Source organism: Spinacia oleracea, chromosome 5 (assembly GCF_020520425.1).
Source record: "Spinacia oleracea cultivar Varoflay chromosome 5, BTI_SOV_V1, whole genome shotgun sequence".
In the NCBI taxonomy this organism is placed as follows: Eukaryota; Viridiplantae; Streptophyta; class Magnoliopsida; order Caryophyllales; family Amaranthaceae; genus Spinacia; species Spinacia oleracea.
Window position 1 is genome coordinate 81,990,965 of NC_079491.1, and position 18,547 is coordinate 82,009,511.

At 34.8% G+C, this 18,547-nt stretch overlaps 1 protein-coding gene across 1 annotated transcript; it reads left to right on the top strand.

Annotated features, from left to right (window-relative positions):
- Positions 1–15,240: 15,240 nt before the first annotated feature.
- On the top strand, positions 15,241–16,847 carry LOC110775980 (expansin-A23-like). Its single transcript, XM_021980566.2, has 2 exons — positions 15,241–15,482; positions 16,046–16,847. The coding sequence occupies exons 1-2, from the start codon at positions 15,338–15,340 to the stop codon at positions 16,663–16,665; spliced, it is 765 nt and encodes a 254-aa protein (XP_021836258.2). The 5' UTR covers positions 15,241–15,337; the 3' UTR covers positions 16,666–16,847.
- The last annotated feature ends 1,700 nt before the right edge of the window (positions 16,848–18,547 follow it).

The window sequence follows — 18,547 nt, forward strand, 5'->3', positions numbered from 1 at the left end:
GTATGCCATTTTTGAATGAATATTTGGTCGAATAAAGTGGGTGCACATTATAATGATATATATGTGATCTACTAATAATATATCATATTATATCATATTTGGGCTAAAGGGGAAAAGATGATTTTGAAATTTCTAACTCCATAAGCCAGCGTAGGCTTTATAATGGTTATATCTTATAATTAGTGGTTTATATTGTACGTAGTAGTATCTTATATTATAACAAAATTATTATTAATATGTTTGCAATGACAAAAGTATTTTTTGTATGTTAATGTAAATGATTGTAATATCAATTATATGTAAATTTCGTGTAAAATTAACATTTTGTTATGTAAACCATGCATCACACTTTATATGGGCGAGTTCGGAGTTTAGATTGGGCTAACGAAGAAGATAAAGATAGATGATTGACTAATATTCACTAATAAATTGAGATTTGGTGTTGGTGAGCAGATATGAGGATAACGTGTACCCACCTTGGTGATGGGGCAAGTTTAAATTATTGGATTAGAGAACCGTCACCCAATTCTAATTATGTGTGTCACTTTTAGATACTTTCATCAATATTATAGATAATACAATCAATTTTAATAATAAACTTATGTCAATATGTTCAAAAGTTAGCTGAAAGACAGAGTGACTTATTTGATGAATATATGGACGAAATATGGTCAGTGGGGTGAGTTTTTTGGGAGATATGCCCCGTGCATTGCCCTTGGTGGACGGAGTGGAGGCAATTAGGTAGGTGATGGGGTTAAAAAATGTACTCGCCTCGGGTGACATGACGAGGATGCATGGATTTTTTTTATTAGCCCCGCTCGCCTCTTTTATCGGCCTTCAACCAATTTATTTTGAATCTATTAAAAAAAGTACCTACTAACCTACCTATTACAATGTTTTGTTATTTATTCAATTACTCCAATCAGATAACACAAATTGTCAAAAACTCTAGAATAGAGTTTTAAAATTCAAAATTCTCTTACCAAAACAAAAAAAAAAGTTGATTCCAGGGGTGAGTTTTAGGTTGGTGTTGATATATCGGTGGGTGATTGAGCGGGGATGAATTTTATTTTTTACCTTTCAGTAAGGGGATTGGGTGGGGGGCCCTGTTGGTACTATTGTTTCTATCATGGGTGACGATGATGGGGATAAGATTTTAGGTGATTACAATTGTGGAGGTCCTTCCACGCTTCACAGTCATTTCTATCTGAATAAAGTAAATGGTGGGGGGTAGGTGTTAAGTGATCGGGCAATGAGTTTGATGGGCGAGTACCGCATAATTTTGTCTATGTACACTGATTTGTTTTAACTTTTTTAATAAATACGATACTAAATGGGAAAATAACAAATTTATCCATCATTGATATTGATTAAAATATATGTAAGCTTTATTTTGATGATAATTGTCTACTACTATTATTTAGATTTCATATATTTAGATTATAAACCGTGCATCGCACGGGTACTATGCTAGTTAGATATTACTAAAATATTAATATTTACTTATTTATTTGCACAATTATATTGAATTTTTTTTTTGCAAAATGTTATTTAATTATTTTCATGATAGTATATACACACACAAGTATACCATAATGCATAGTTAAATAAATTATTATCATTCTAACAATTAGTAATTAAAAATTAAACAATAGAATACGTCATGTCCTTATTTGTAATTTGCATGATCAAACAACTAACCGCTAACAGCTATTTACCAAATACTTTTATAAAAACTGCTAATTCAATAAGCTAGTCAAAACTGCTAACCCTATCCGCTACAGCTAACCGATAACCCAAATTTCCAAACATGGCCATTATGTACACACTTCACTATATCTATGTAATATACTAAAAGAGAGGAAATCAATGTGGTGATGACAAATGTCACTCATTGATTCGTCTCTCTTATATTATAAAATTAATAAATAGATATTGTTATTACCATATTTAGCTGGATGAATTTTATAGTAACAAATATGGAAAAATCCATAAAGAATTAAAGATTCATCAATTTTTACTAACTTATAAATAAAAAAAAATCTATATTTGTATATCTATATAACCTATTCTATTTATCTATATATACATACTTTTAATTTGTCAGAACATTAACAGCAAAAATGATATGTATCCCTACTTTTTATTATTATTTTTAACTTTTCGTATGCCTAAATATTTAATCTTATCTCAATAAGTTTCATACGTGAATGTTGATAATATATTTTTTTTACACCTAAGTATAGTACGAACTTCTACGTAGTACTTTGTATTATTCAAAATTCCTATTGAAAAAGTTAATAATATACCGGTAAAACTCATTATCCAAATAAGAGAGAATAATTTGTTCAAGTATTAATTAGCCGTATCGATAATTTGTTCAACTTGTATTATATATTATGCTTTATTCAAAATTATGATCTTCAACATCGCTAATGATTCATCAACCTTGATCTCTTATGTTTTGACTTTGGATATACTAATAACATATTCTATGAATTCTTACTCATAATATACTAATAATAAGTGGTATTGGGATATAGTATGAGATTGTTTTGAAAAAATGCTAACAGTTGATCGATAATGGATATTTGATGGCAAATGCATTACTTCCGAGTTCTAATATTAAAAAATGCTAAGAGTTGATCGATACTGGCTAATTGTTGAAATATAATGTGTATATATCAAGATCATTAACTAAAAAGATACTCTAAGAATCTACTTCAATATCACAATACGAATAATCTGTTTAAAATAAAAATAAAAATATTTTAACAAGGTTGTCTAAAACATCTTTTTATTTAAAATAGAAAAATTTGTCAGAAATGACCTTTTAAAGTCCAAAAATTGTGACAAAAGACCTTTTAAAAAATATTTGTGAGAAAGGGCCCAATTCAAGTTTTTTGTTGTGAATAAGGACAAAAGACCATTTTTTGGTGGTCAACGCCACTTTTAGTGTTGACACATTTGCTAACACATCACGGTTGACCGCCGGAAAATTAGTGTTGACCACCGGAAAATGGCATTTGGTCCTTATTCACAACAAAAAAATTGAATTGGACTTTTTTTTAAAAGGTCATTTGTCACAATTTTTGGACTTTAAAAGGTCTTTTCTTACAAATTTTCCTTTAAAATATTTTAACATGTATTAAAACTTTTAACTTAAATTTACTAATGACTAATTGTATATATTGTCAATTTAAACAGGTGTCTAATATTGACTGCAGATATGTATAACGAATACTTACCTTTGTTTTAATATTCGAAGTAATGTTTATCAAGGTTGTGTAAAATATGCTTATTGAAGAAAAAAATTTGTTTAATAACTTTGTATCTTCTCGAATTTATACTTATGCTTTTATTTAATACTTAATTATTTTTTCATATGAAAAACAATTTTAAGAGTTTTATAATTTCATTTTATGTTATTAATTTCTTTGTCTTTGATCATATGATGGCTAATATATTTACCTTTGTTTTACATTGTAATATCATAAAAAATCTTTACGCACAGTTTTGGATAATGGAAATCGATGTGGAGCTATGTCGCTCTCTGATTTGTCTCTCTTATACTTGGTTTTATAAAAAAAAATATCATTATCTCCCAACATGCCTATTTTTCTATTTAATATAATATATAAGCTTACAATAACTTGTCGCATAAAACTCCGCGAAAAGACTATTGCAACGCTTAAATTTGGACGGAGAGAGTAAATGTTATAATGTTTTGTTTATTTACTCAATTATTCTATTAAGACACTGGAATTGTACAAGACCCTATAGTAGAATTTTAAAATTCAAAACTCTCCTGTAAAAAGAATGTTGATCCAAGGGTGGGTTTGGGCGAGTGCGGATACACGGGTCGGTGATATATCAGGGATGATTTTTATTTTGTACCCGTTAATAAGGAGATTGGGAGAGGTGAGTATTTTTCCTATCATGAGTGATATGATTGGGATATGGATGAGAATTTAGATGAGTACGAATGTGTAGACCCCGACCAACCTCAGAGCCGGGAAATAGTGGAGTAGGTGTTAAGTGATCAGGTAAATGATATAAATATAAAATGGTTAAGTAACTATCGAAGTGAAGGGTGGATGAGACTCTGATTAACACATATGATGAATAGATGAAAACAATTTTGTTTATGTACCCTTATTTGTTTTTCTTTTTTTATTACATAAGACACTAAATGGGGAAATAACAAATTTATCAATCAGTAACTTTAATTAGGAGAATATCTATAACGTACATGTGTCCAAAGTATAGTGTAATCAAACAACCAAATTGTGAATAGATTTTTAAAATTCAAAACTCTCTTACTAAAAAATAATGCCGGGTCCAACCGTTAATGGCAAAGTTTGACACTTGTGATGAGAGGGGATAAAAATACTTTTGTTTATGTACTCTTATTTGTTTTCTGTTTTTAATAAATAGGATAATGAATGGGCAATAACAAATTTATCAATCATTTATTTTAATTAGGAGAATATCTATAAGCTATATGTGTCCAAATTATAATTTAATCAGACAATCAAATTGTCAAATGCTCTGCAATCTAGTTTTAAAATTCAAAACTTTCTTACCGAAAAATAATGTCGGGCCCAACCATTTAGGGCTAGGTTTGACACGTGCATGTGATGTAGAACATATTACATGCACCCGGGTGTACGGTGTACCATCTCAGATTTCTCCTAACATGTGAGGAGAAAATGTGACGAGGATCATCGGTGAGCATTAAAATATTCTTGGGTGCACGGGGCACCCGGGTGTACCTAATAATTTTTACATGTGATGAATGGGGAGGATAATAGTTTTTTCTTGTATCCTTATTTGTTTTCTTTTTTTAATAAGTAAGACACCGAAGGAAGCAATAACAAATTTATCTATCATTAATTTTAATTAGGAAAATTTCTATAAGCTATATGTGCCTAAAGTATAATGTAATCAGAAAACCAAATTGTGAAATACCCTTAGACTTTTAAAATTAAAAACTCAATTATCAAAAAATAATGTCGGGTCAAGCCTTATAGGGCTTGATTTGAGGTGGATGTGGATACATGGAAGGGTGGTGACGCGGAGTTAATTTTATTTTCCGCCTGCAAGGCGGGGATTAGGACGTGGATGAGTATCATATCTACTGTGGTGACGGGCATGAGGATGAGAATTTTAGGCTGGAACAGGTGTTGAGGGACCAGTTCCACCCCTCTTCGATGGGGGTATAGGTGTTAAATGACCGGTTAATGATGATGGTTGGGAGTATTAAGTGGGTATGACTATCGAAGTAAAGAGCGGATGAGAATAAATTTATGTTTGACATGGGTTATGAAAGGGAAGAACGTAAATTTATCTATGTACCTTATTTTATATTTTAAATTTGGTAAAAATAAGACAAAAATTAGGGGAGTAAGAGACCTATCTATCATTAGTTTTAATAAGAAGATTATCTACAATCTCTATTTTGGTGATAATTGTCTATACCTATAGTTTAGTAAAAGTTTAGATATGTATATCATAAATCATGCATCGCACGGGTATTATACTAGTTGAGAATACTACCCGGTAATCCAAGTCCACAACAAACAACCTAGACTAATTATTAGACGAGGATGAATCTCGATGATTTTATATTGTTGTATTTCAAAAAAACTAGTATTGAAGCCCGTGCGATGCACGGGTTTGACAATTTTTGTATATATTTTGTCTTATATATTATATCATCGTATACAAATGGCCGTTTTATAAAGTATATCTATAATAAAATGTTAAAACAGTTCCCTTTTCAAGTCGGAGTATCAATGTAGGTTAGGAACTTGTGTATAACAATATTGTTATCATATCATCTCCTCTCTTCTTTTCATAATGTGCTCAACGTAGCATTAAAAAAAAATCAATAAAAAAAAAAATCAATGGTGTAGAATATTAGGAAAATATTACGTTAGAATTATCTTAGGAAATATTATGTTAGAATAAGTATTTGGTTCGTATTTTTAAATTAAATGCTTAGAAGGATCTATCCCTCACATAACTCTTTTTGTTTTCAATTCTATCTTCTTGTATCTTTTTCTCTTATTATCTTTTACTTAATTATTACTTATCTATATTTTCTTATTCCTAGCAAAATTTATCTCTTATATATATATATATATATATATATATATATATATATATATTTTATCCGGTACTTATTTGTATTTTAAAATTTTGAATAACATTAGTTAAATATTTATAGTAATGAGGATTCATCAGACCAAAAAAAAAAAAAAAAATTTAGTTTAGCAGAAATTGTGAAAATCGACAACTTTAATTAAATTTCCATTCACCAATTTAAAGACAACTCAATGTTAAGAGATTTAAACTTAAAATTACATTTCTAAATTTTTCGGACGGGTATTTACTTTGGACACAATTGCTTAATTTATTCATCATTATTTATCATAAACAATGTAGTTATCGGACCTTAACACCATCTGGCCCAATTATTCACAAGTGTATCTTTAAATTCTTTTTGCCCAGTTACAGGAAAATGATGATATTTGAGTAACTTTCTTAGTTCCTGTTGTATTATTTCAAAAGCTATAACTTTCTCTTATCTTTTAGGGTTTGATAAGCTATCTTTAATATTACCTACTTAGTTTTTTTTTTGAATTAATATTACCTGCTTAGTTTTTATGATGGAGATATATATTGCAACATATGTGCCTAGTGTGGTCTTATTTATCGAGGGAGTGTGAATTCATTGTGACAAATTGTTTTTATTTTATATGATTAACATCGTATAACAAAAGACCTCATCAGGAGGCGAGGATATTGATGATTTTTTAATCTTCCGATTATAATGCTAACGGACATGTTTATATAGGACTCCTTCTACTCTCTTGATGAATCTTGAACATGCGTTGAGTAATCGATCTTAAAAAAGTGAATGGAATCCTTATTATTAATGTAAGTGAAATTACAATCACCACTTATTATCAATAAGTACAATGGGCATGCTTGAAAAAAAAACATATGGAACTTTTTGCTTGCATGAGTTGTGACGCTTCCTTGTACCCAACCATAGCTTATTATGCTTCTATTTTGCTCTACAAAATGCAGTGCTCCTGGACCATACATAAGCAATTATCGTTAAACATCCTTTAAATCAACTGAATAAAAACGTATATATGTACAAAAAAGGTAGAAGAGAAATAGGATAATTTTTTATTGGAATCTATCTTTATCATATATAACAATTTAATCATTGCAAGACTCTAATATTTTTTTTTTAAGTAAACCTAAAATATTATTTAATTATATGTGATGACATAAAAATCTTACGTGGACGCTCTAAATGCTCTACAAAAAACTCCCCTATATATATATATTTACCCCAAACATCGACTAATTATGAGACGGGGAGGACTCTCAATGAATATTGTTGTATTTTTTTTTTTTTTTTTTGGTAAAAGAAGGGCAGAATTAAATTACTTCAAAAGGTACAGGTACATCAACGAAACCCAGTACAAAATTAAGGAACATTTTCATCAAAATTATATAAGCTAACATCCAAAGTATGTTGTAGTTCCGATAAATACATCTGGGCACAATAATTTTCTGGTTGTTGCATCACAGTGAAGCCTTCTGTTTCTATCTGCTCCTCTCTAACATTACGGGTTACGGGCCATCAAATCTGCCAGTCCATTAGTACGTCTACCCTCGAACCGAAGGCGCGAGTTTGAGAGTTGACTCATCAGTACCCTGCAGTCAAGTATAGTATAAGGTTAATATAGCTCCCAGAGATCTTATAAGTAGAGTTAACAACGTTTACAGCTTCTTTACAGTCGGAAATCAAGATCACTCTTTCCCATCCCTGTTGTGCTACTAACTGTAGGCCGTGTCTTATGGCCAGCAGCTCTGCCATGAGACTCGAATCTGCCATAGCTTTGCTTTTGAAACCCATGATCCATTGGCCCTGGGAGTTCCGCGCAACACCTGCAAGACCAGCTAGCAAAGACTCTTGTTTCCAAGCAGCATCCATATTTAGTTTAGTAAAACCAGGAGGAGGGGGGGACCACTGCATAACTGGGTTTTGGTTGGGGGTCTGATTTGTGGATGAGAGGCTGGCCTTAAGAGTAATGGAGGAGAACTCACTAATGGCAGAAGAAGCTTTATGTAAACACTCAGTTGATTTCACATTTTCCCTCGAAAAAACCCAAAGGTTGCGCCTTTTCCAAATAAACCATATAACAAATGGGAATGCCACCTCTCACTTTGTCGTGTTCCAGTCTAGATGGAGTTGCATGTTATGGTTAAGCCAATCATGAAGGTTCAGGATGTTTTTGGTATCCACATTATGAAGCAAAGCCCACATTTCCTTAGCACACACACAATCTTTCAATATATGTGCTGTGTTTTCAGTTTTTTGGGATAGAAGGTGCAGAATTCAGACAGGCCCATACCCTTACGTGTCAACAAGAAGCTAGACGGAAGGTAGTCATGCCAAACTTGCCATATGAAAAACCGCAACTTAGGAAGAGTTGGACATTTCCAGATTAAATTCATGTTTTTGACAGTATCGTCCTCTGCCGGGAATAAATCATTGTAGGCCATTTTAAGAACAAACTTATCTTTTTTGACAAACCTTGAGACCGGCATATCAGGGAGCAGAGTAACAGGGATTTGGGTGCACAAAATGTTTTTTAAAACATGATTTGGGAGATCAAAGCTGAGATTGTCCAAGGCCCACTTACCATTACTAATGCACTTTTCCACAGTCAACTCCACATCAGAGGGGGATAAGGGGCCTTGAATAACATTCCTAAGTTTTTGCAGACCCACCCACTTATCTGTTAGGTTATGATACATATAAACGAATATAAATCATGCGGAAAAACCATAAACGCCAGGATTCCAAATTAATTGCCACATAACAATTAGCATAATTTAGATGCATACACTTTTTAGCGTGCCCTCCCTTGCTGCGCCCGAACCGAACAAGAACAAGTCTTTAGGACTCCAAGTGTCGTCCCTCCGTAGAAAGTCCACAGCACGTCCGGATCCGCCTTAAGATTGACCAACTAGAATCGCCCTTAAGGTACTAATAATACTCGGCTATTTGGGGCAAGTGTTTGGCTAAAATTTTGCTTAAATTCTTACCTTTGAATACTTGAAACTCATTGTAAATTATGAGCCCTCAACTCATATTTATAGGCCATGGAATAAGTAATCGAATCCTACTAGGATACCAATTAATTAAATTAGAATCTTAGTAGAACTCTAAATTAATTAATCTATCTTTTTAGGATTAGGAAATTCAATCAACAAACGAATCCTATACGCTTTAGGTTTCGTAAGTGAACACGAACACACACGCACGCACAGCAACCCACGAGGGGCGCCATGCGCGCGCGCGCAGCCCACTGCACGAAGCCCACACGCTACCGCAGCCTTGGGCGCGCGCTGGGCCTGCCTTGCGGTGGGCCTGGCGCAGCCTTGGGCTGGCGTGTTGTAGCGCGCGTTTCTCTTGCTGGACGTGGGCCTGGCTTCGTGCTAGGCCTTCGTCTAGCAAGCTCGTCCGATGCTAATTCGTACGACGCGCTTCCGATTAATTTCCCGATTTCGGAATTCATTTCCGATACGAACAATATTTAACATTTCCGATTCCGGAATTAATTTCCGCCTCGAAAAAATATTTAATATTTCCGTTTCTGGAATTATTTTCCGATTCCGATAATATTTCCGATTCTGACAATATTTCCGTTTCCGGCAATATTTCCGATTCCGGCAATATTTCCATTTCCGATAATATTTTCCGATACGTACCATGTTTCCGTTTCTGGCAACATCTACGACTTGGATAATATTTATATTTTCGATACGATCCATATTTCCGCTTCCGGCAATATCATCGTTTCTGGAGTATTCATTTACTTGCCTTTGACGATCTCAGCTCCCACTGAAACCAAGATCCGTCGATTCCGAATATGTATTAGATAGAGTATTCAATGCCATTAAATACTTGATCCGTTTACGTAATATTTGTGTGACCCTATGGGTTCAGTCAAGAGTAAGCTGTGGATTAATATCATTAATCCACTTGAACTGAAGCGGCCTCTAGCTAGGCATTCAGTTCACTTGATCTCACTGAATTATTAACTTGTATAATTAATACTGAACCGCATTTATTAGAATTATCATTAAATGCATACTTGGACCAAGGGAATTATTTCCTTCATTATCTTCCCAAAATGAGATATTATTACCCTTTCCCACAACCCATTTGCAAGAATTGGAAAAAGACACCCACGGTTCCTTAAAACCCCTCCAGATATATGACCCTTTCCTAAAGCTAAAGTCAACACCTCTACTGTACAAGTATTTTTGCGAAATAATTTGGGAGGCAAGGTTTGAAGGAAAAGATGCAAGCCTCCAACACATCTTGGTGAGGAGAAGATGGTTAGTGAGGTTAAGATTTCTCACTCCCAGGCCTCCTCTCCATTTTGGTTGGCAGACTTTGTTCCATGAGATAAGGTGTATGCCTTTCTTGGTGGGGGATGATTGCCATAAAAAATTACTCGCTATAGAGTTCACCTCTTCTATGATACCCTTATGGATTTGAAAACATTTAAGAGGGAATGGCTGAGATTGTGGAATTTACTAAGCACAATTTTCTGGCCTTAGATAAGCCAGAAGCTTTCCATGAGGCTAACTTACTTCTAACTTTATCAATAATGAAAGTTAACTGGGATTTAGAGGGGTTTTTGTGCTGAAGGGGGAATCCCAAATAGGTACCCAAGTCATTGCTACAAGGGCAGTCTAGCTTAGCTGTAAACAAACCACAATCAGCCTGGGGGTGTTTGCTGAGAAAATGAGTTTGGACTTGGAGAAATTTATGGTTTGTCCCGAAGCCGAACTAAAAAAATCCAAAGTATCCACCATAGCCTCAAGCGTCTTCGGGTTAGCCTCCCTAAAAAGGACAAGGTCATCCGCAAATAAGAGGTGGGATATGGAAAGCGAGTTCCTATTCATGGTAAACGGGGTCCAATTCTTTTCCTCACACTCTTGGTGGATCAATTTTGAGAGCCACTCCATAAACATAATGAAAATGTACGGAGAGAAGGGGTCCCCTTGCCTAATACCTCTAGAGGGATGAAGGACTTAGAAGGCTTCCCATTAATGACCACCGATGCATTAGCCGTACAAACACAACTCATTATTAGGGAAACCATATCCTTATCAAAATTTAGGCCATAAAGGCAATTTCTAATGAAGTCCCACTCTAGCTTGTCATAAGCTTTTTCTAGTTCGATTTTAAAGGCAAAGTAACCCAATTTCCCTCTCCTAGTACTCATAGAATGGACAATCTCAGTGGCTACAATAAAATTAGTGTCCGGTCCCCTATTTGGGATGAAAGCATTTTGATTGGGGGAGATTAGAGTACTAAGAAAGGGCTTGATCCTATTGACAATGATTTTGGTGACCACCTTGTAAAGGATATTACAAAGACCAATAGGCCTAAAATTCTTAATTGATTCCGGGTTAAGCACTTTAGGAATTAAGACAATATTAGTTGTATTAATCGACTGGGGGGTGGACTTAGTTCTAAAGATTTCTTTAATAAAGACCCCTAAGTCCCCCTTGATGCTATCCCGTTGAGTTTGGTAAAAGTGAGCATGAAAACCATCGGGCCCCGGGGACTTGAAGGCACCAATGTTGAACACAACCTCTTTAATTTCCATGTCAGAAGGGATATCAGAAACTGCAATCAAACCCCCACCCGAATGCACCCCAATGGTCTCCTCTCTCTCCCAACAAACAGAGTGATTAGCAGTGGTAAACAAGTTTTGGAAGAAACCACAGACATGGTCTTCTATCTCCTTTTGGCCAGTGATAGAGTTCCCCACCTCATCGATGAGTTGGATGATTCTATTCCTGACCCTTCTCTTTAAAACAGTTTTTTGAAAAAAAATTGTATTTTTGTCCCCATTAATTATCCAATTTTCCCTAGACCTAATATGCCACAAACTTTCTTCTTGAACAAAAATATTATCCAACTCTTCTCTAAGCGTTGACTCTAAATCAAACAGATAAGAGGAGTATGGGTTATCGCATAAAGCACGTTTGATGCCCTCCAGTCTAGCCAAAAGTTTTGATTTCTTTTTATGCACCGACCCAAAGACATTAGTGGCCCAATGTTTAATAGGTGGGCGCATATCCAGAATTCTGCCATCAAATGGACCATGGGTTCTGGGCCATTCTTGGGAAATAAATGCAGCAAAGGAGGGGTCTAGAGTCCAGCTTGGTTCAAATTTAAAGGATTTGTAATTTTGATGGTGGGAGGGGAGTGTGATACGCAAGAGGATAGGGCAGTGGTCCGATTTCATCCTGGTTAAGTGAACTAAATTTGACTCCGGAAACATAGAAAGCCACTCAGAATTATACAAAGCACGGTCGAGTCTTTCCAGAATAGGCGTTTTCTTTCTACGATTAGTCCAAGTGTATTTTTGGCCCGAAAAACCAGCATCCATTAAGTTACAGTTATTAATACATTGTCGGAAAGCTTATAATTTATGCATTTTTGGGCGTTTTCCTCCAAACTTGTCAGTCGAACAAATAATGTTATTGAAATCTCCTATTGCTAGCCAAGGACCATCAATCAAATTAGAGAAAGCACACAAATCATCCCAGGAAACTCTCCTCTCTTTATATCTAGGACTAGCATAAATAGCTGATAAATAAAAACAATTTGAGGAGGAACGTACCTGAACAATCCCATTAATCATCTGGTTGCTCCTACTAATTGTCGTAAATTTGACATTGTTTGAGTTCCGGAGGATTAGAATCCCCCCTGCAAGACCCGTTGGCTCGACCATGTCATGGCTATCATAGGGTACACTCCTCAACATTCGTTTCGTATTTGTCCTGCCCGTACGAAGCTCGGTGACAATTATGATTTCTGGTTTGTGACAATGGATGAGGTGTTTGAGATTCCCTTTGAATGAGGGGCGGGATATTCCCCTTGCATTCCATGCTAGTGTCGTCATAAATTTAAGGACCGGAGGGGTTGATAGGAGCTTCTCCCATGCATCCCAATGGACAAACTCTCGAATGTCTATTTGCTTCCCCGTGTCCGGATGGTACAGGTGGTGGTCCTCGCAGCTGATCTGGATTCGGGATAGTCTGCTGGACCTCCCCTTCTTTGTTTCCGACCGGGCCACAATACCCACTTGTAGGTACTCGAACGCTGTACGGAGCATCTTCAGTTGATTGGACCACCTCTCCAGAGTTAGAGAAAGGCAGGGCATCGTCAACATGCATATCTCTCTCAGTGGTGGTAGAACCGGGGTTAGGTCGCAATAAAACACTAATTCCGGTGGGATTATCTGATCCTTTGGGATTCTCGCGGGATTCCTTGTTAGAGACCAGTTTAGTATCACCTTCGCCGGTCCCTGCATTTCCTCGAGGTCGGAAAGGTTGGGTAGATGGGCCGGCACCAGATCCGCCACAGATGGGTTGGTCGGAGGAGTTTTTGACGGTGGCCATGTCATCAGCAGGTTGGTTAGGTGGGGTGGGATTGTGTGTGGTTCCCGGAGAATCCTTCGGATGACCAGAGGGCTGACTCGTTTTGGTGGGAGGAGAGGGTTGTCTTGGGTTTGGTAATAATGAACCTCGTTTGGAGAGAACTCCAGCTGAGTCCATTACGGGGCTACGGTACAATACATGATGTCTTCTTCCCTTGAGAAGTAGATGTGGATAGGGTTGGGCGGGCTTGTCGGTGGTGGTGGGAGTCTTTTGTTGTAGATCGGGTGAGATGATGGGAGGGTGGTGTAATTCGGGTGACAAGATGGGTTGGCTGAGTATTTGTTTGGGTCCCAACGGAGTTTGTTGTTGGCGGCCATTGGTGGTTTGGCACAGCGGGATGAAGGTGGAGAACTGTGGTATGGGTATGGTTTTTGGGGGAGGAGGTCGGTCAAGTGTTTGGTCTGTTTGGTCTATTGACTGGTCATTAGCAGAAAAGGTGAATGTAGTATTATGTGAGGTAGGTGTTACCTGGTCCACACTCTTTTCTTGGATGGAGCCTCCACTAGATGGGCTTATACCACGTGGCATAATCTGGTTGTTTTATTGGCTCAATTTCTCCCATACTATTTCCTTTTATGGAAATCTCCCGCCAATTGCTGATTTTGGAATTTTTTCCATTTTTGTGCTTAGGCTCTGCCTTCTTCCTCTTCTTTTTTCCATAATCTGGTTGTCTTTGTTGTATTTTGAAGACTCCAACCCCACACATTATAAAGCTAGAAATAATTCCTATACCAGTGATCTACAGTAACTCTTAGATGTCACAACTCGAATAGTTTGGTTCACAAATTATAGGTATGAGGTATATATGACCGCGTGAATTTATAATAGTCTAAACCCATACTATTTGTTTGGCTGATAATTTTAAGAACTTTAAACCCATACCTCAAATCCCCAAATCCCCGATGTGTAGGGATTTATAAACAGAAGAGCATCAAAGCTCATAAATAAAGATAAATTGCTTCTCTATTTCTCGCACTTTCTTACGTACTCTTCCAAATCATCTGCATGAAAAATTTGCCATATTTTGCTTTAATCACGAACTTAAAAATTAAAGTTGCTTCATATTTTTCTTTCGTTTTTCCTATTCAAATTAAATAAATATTTGTCAAATTTATATCTTAATGGATGTCTATTTGTAGAGTTTAAAATAATAAATCTTTTGTATTTTAATTTATTTTTTGAGTTGTATTTTTAATAAAATATACAAGCCTGAAAAAAGGTTAATTTGTTACTTATTGTCTCATCTATGTGCACGTGGCAAATTTAAATTTGTTAATGAAGTTGATGAGCGGTCATCCAATTGCTCATGTTATAGAACATTTATAAGTTAATTGTTAAGATCCATAAAAATGGTTCATAGCCATGACCAATTAAAAATTTCATTGTTAAGGATGCTCTAAGGGGGATGAGTTTGACTCATATATTTACTCCTATTATCAAATAAAAAAAATATTATACTAAAATTAAGTTATATTGATTGATTGTAATCAATCATTAATATAATCTAAGTCTACAATCAAGGAGAATATATCTCCTTGGTTAATAGAAAAGTCCCTAAAAGTTAGTAAAGAATAAAAAAAAAATACTAAAAACCATAGTAAGTGAGATGTATATCTTAATTATATGGAAAAGATTAATTTTGGGCAATCCTCTTCTATATATTGGCTAGCTCTTACATTTATATATGACAATCTCATAATAAAATAATTAATTATAAAAATTGAGTAAAAATCATACATTTTTACAGTAAAAATCATATATTTTTACAACAAAAATGGTTAGATTTCTTCCATTTTTATATTATTGTTTCTTGGCTATTACAATAGCCCTTTCGTTAAGCTGCCAAGCCGCCAACGACGAATGGGTGACAGATGCCCATGCTACATTTTATGGTGATATGAAAGGAGGCGAGACTATGTGTAAGCTATTAAATCCTATACAAAATATTTATTTTAATTTGATTAGATTTTGGATGTGAGAAGCTCATGAATTCACGATATTTATCAACTATAGGATAACTCAACAAAGGGTTATGTAATATTTCTTTTTCCCTTGCTTTATTAAAAAAAAAAACCTAAAGGGTTTCTCGAATCCTAGAGCACGATATAATTAAGTTCTACCCATACGTATTATGAAATAAAGTGATTTTCAATTCACTACAAAACTATGTACTACGGAGTATTAAAGATGATACTATAGACATCTCAAATTCGAGGCGAATTATTAAAATGTTTTCTCTAAATTATAATTGAGATGGAATTGTATATAGAGTTCTTCCAAAATTCTATCTCAAACTGGTAATGCATTTGCCAAAATTTCGTCTAAAAAACTTTACTATTTCATCTCAAATCCGTCTTATCAGTTTGAGATGAACTTTAACTATTTAGCGACGAAATTCCTCATCTCTATAAATTTTTCAAAATATTTTGTAATGATTGATGTGAAAATAATTTGCTAAAACTTATTTTGATTTGATTTTTAGATGGTGCTTGTGGGTATAAAGATCTATACACACAAGGTTACGGCCTTGAAACAGCAGCATTAAGCACAGCTTTATTCAACAATGGGTCAGCATGTGGATCATGTTATGAGATACAATGCGTGAACTCCAAATGGTGCAAAGCCAACAAAAATACTATTAAGATCACTGCCACAAACTTTTGCCCCCCTAATTACACAAAAACAGTTGATATTTGGTGTAATCCTCCTCAAAAACACTTTGATTTATCACTTAAAATGTTCTTAACAATCGCGGAATACAAAGCTGGAATTGTTCCTGTACGATTTCGCCGAGTTCCTTGTGTTAGGAAGGGTGGCTTGAAATTCCTACTACAAGGGAATCAAGGTTGGTACCTTGTACTAGTGTTTAATGTTGGAGGTGTTGGAAATGTTGTTGATGTTAAGATTAAGCCCTCTAATTCCAAGAATTGGATGCAAATGACACGTAATTGGGGGCAAAATTGGCAATTCACACAAAATTTAATAGGGAAAAGTTTGTCGTTCCAAGTGACTACTAGTGACGGTAAAATGGTGCAATCCGATAACGTCGTACCGGCTAATTGGCAATTTGGCCAAACATTTGAAGGCAGCAAAAACTTCTAATTAGCATAATTACGTATGAATTATTTTTCTTAATTAAATTAATATTTGGCGTACGAGTTTAATTGAATGCCATAATATATTGTACAGAGTAAAAGAGATCGAAAAGTTCGATCATTTTTCAATTATATTAAAAAAGGTAGATTTTTTTGTTGAAAAATATAGTATATATGCAAATTCTTTGACATCCACGTTTGTATATTTTCCAATAAAATGGGTATTTCCCCTATTTTTTTCTTACATGGAGCAATAATTACTTGGTTATTGTCTTTTTATCTCTACTATAATAACGATGACAAATTAGTAAGTGTGGAGGTGAACCATACAAGCAGGCGTGAAAGTTGGGCTGAAGGCTTCCCCCATGTCTTGGGCACATGTATCCCCTTGTATAAATAGAATATTACCCTAAACGCAATAAACGAATAATAAAATCCTAATTTTAAAGGATTATCCGACTCTCGCCACTCTATTTACATTTTTAGTTTTAAACAATTTACCTTAGTTTGATTTTTGTTTTAGTTCTTTCAAATTTTGCACTTTTGGAGCAAGATCTCCACCTTTAGTTCAAGTCTAGTATATTTCTTTTACTTAATCTCTTTATTGCTTCGTTTATTTCTTTCTTTACAGTTTTTGAATTTTAGTTCATGATTGTTGCGAAGTTCTTTACCCAAAATAGTATGTTATTGGTTCTGTTAAGTTGAGTTTCTTTACCTAAAATAGAAACTTACATTTTCATATATGATTTTCTTAAATCTTCTAGATTAAAGTACTTACATGTGTACGTGAGTAGTTCCCTGTATTCTCAAACGACTATCACTCTAAACCAAATTTGTCAAAGTTAAATAAAATATATATATATATATATATATACAAAGTGTTGTGGGAACTTTGTTGGTGATAATGTGTCACCCTTTCCTCGGAGGTAAGTATGCGCTGACATAATCTTCCTGCAACCTGTAAAACCAGAATATTCCCGTAGGAATATTCCCTCCGATGCCTAAGTAAGTATTGGTTAGAGAGAGAAGTAATTTGTAGAGAGAAGACAGGCAGAATAGTTTAAGGTATGTAGGAATGAATTGATTGCCCCTTTTACCTTGGGATTTGAACTATATATAGGGTTAGGATTTTTGGGAAGTGTTCCAAAATCCCTAGCCATATGATTGGCTGACCTCGGAAATAGAGACAGGTGTCCTTGTATAGAATCAAAGGGACCTGAAATGACCTTTTTTTAGTACATGGGCCTCTTCAGGGCTTTTGGGCCTTTATGCTTTGATTTGTTTAGACATGTGCATCTTTCCAGCAAGCATAAGCCACATGTTGCCCCTAGGTGGAGCCTGCCATTTATAAGGCCACATCATTTACCCCTCAAGAGGGGTGCTCTATATTTTTAGAGTATTCTCCTTGATATAGGTGTGTGCCACGTATTTTTATCTGTTGTGCTTCAGTTTTCCTTTAAAAACCTAGGTGGGGATTCATTCTAAACATTTAAAAATTAGCTTTTTATCAAATTTGGTTTAGGTGATGATTAAAATTAACGAATCCAATCAAAATTTTAATCCATGATTTTTAGAAACTGTCATTTAAACATGAAATCATATTCCCCTTCTCACCTAAGTAAATTTTCAGATCTAACCAATTATTAAAACAATTTTTGATCTAAAATTTAACAAATTAGGCAAAACTAAAATTAGGGTTCTTACTTAATATTCATGGACGAAAAACTTACCATAAGTCCATAATATTCCCAAGAACAGTAGGACAAAATTTCAATCAATTCCGAGTTCATTAGGTCGACCAATTAATTGAAAAAGTTTCCAAATTTAACGAATTAATTCATTAATTAACAAAAACGCCCAAAATATCGCACTTCGGGGCCTGTTTTTGA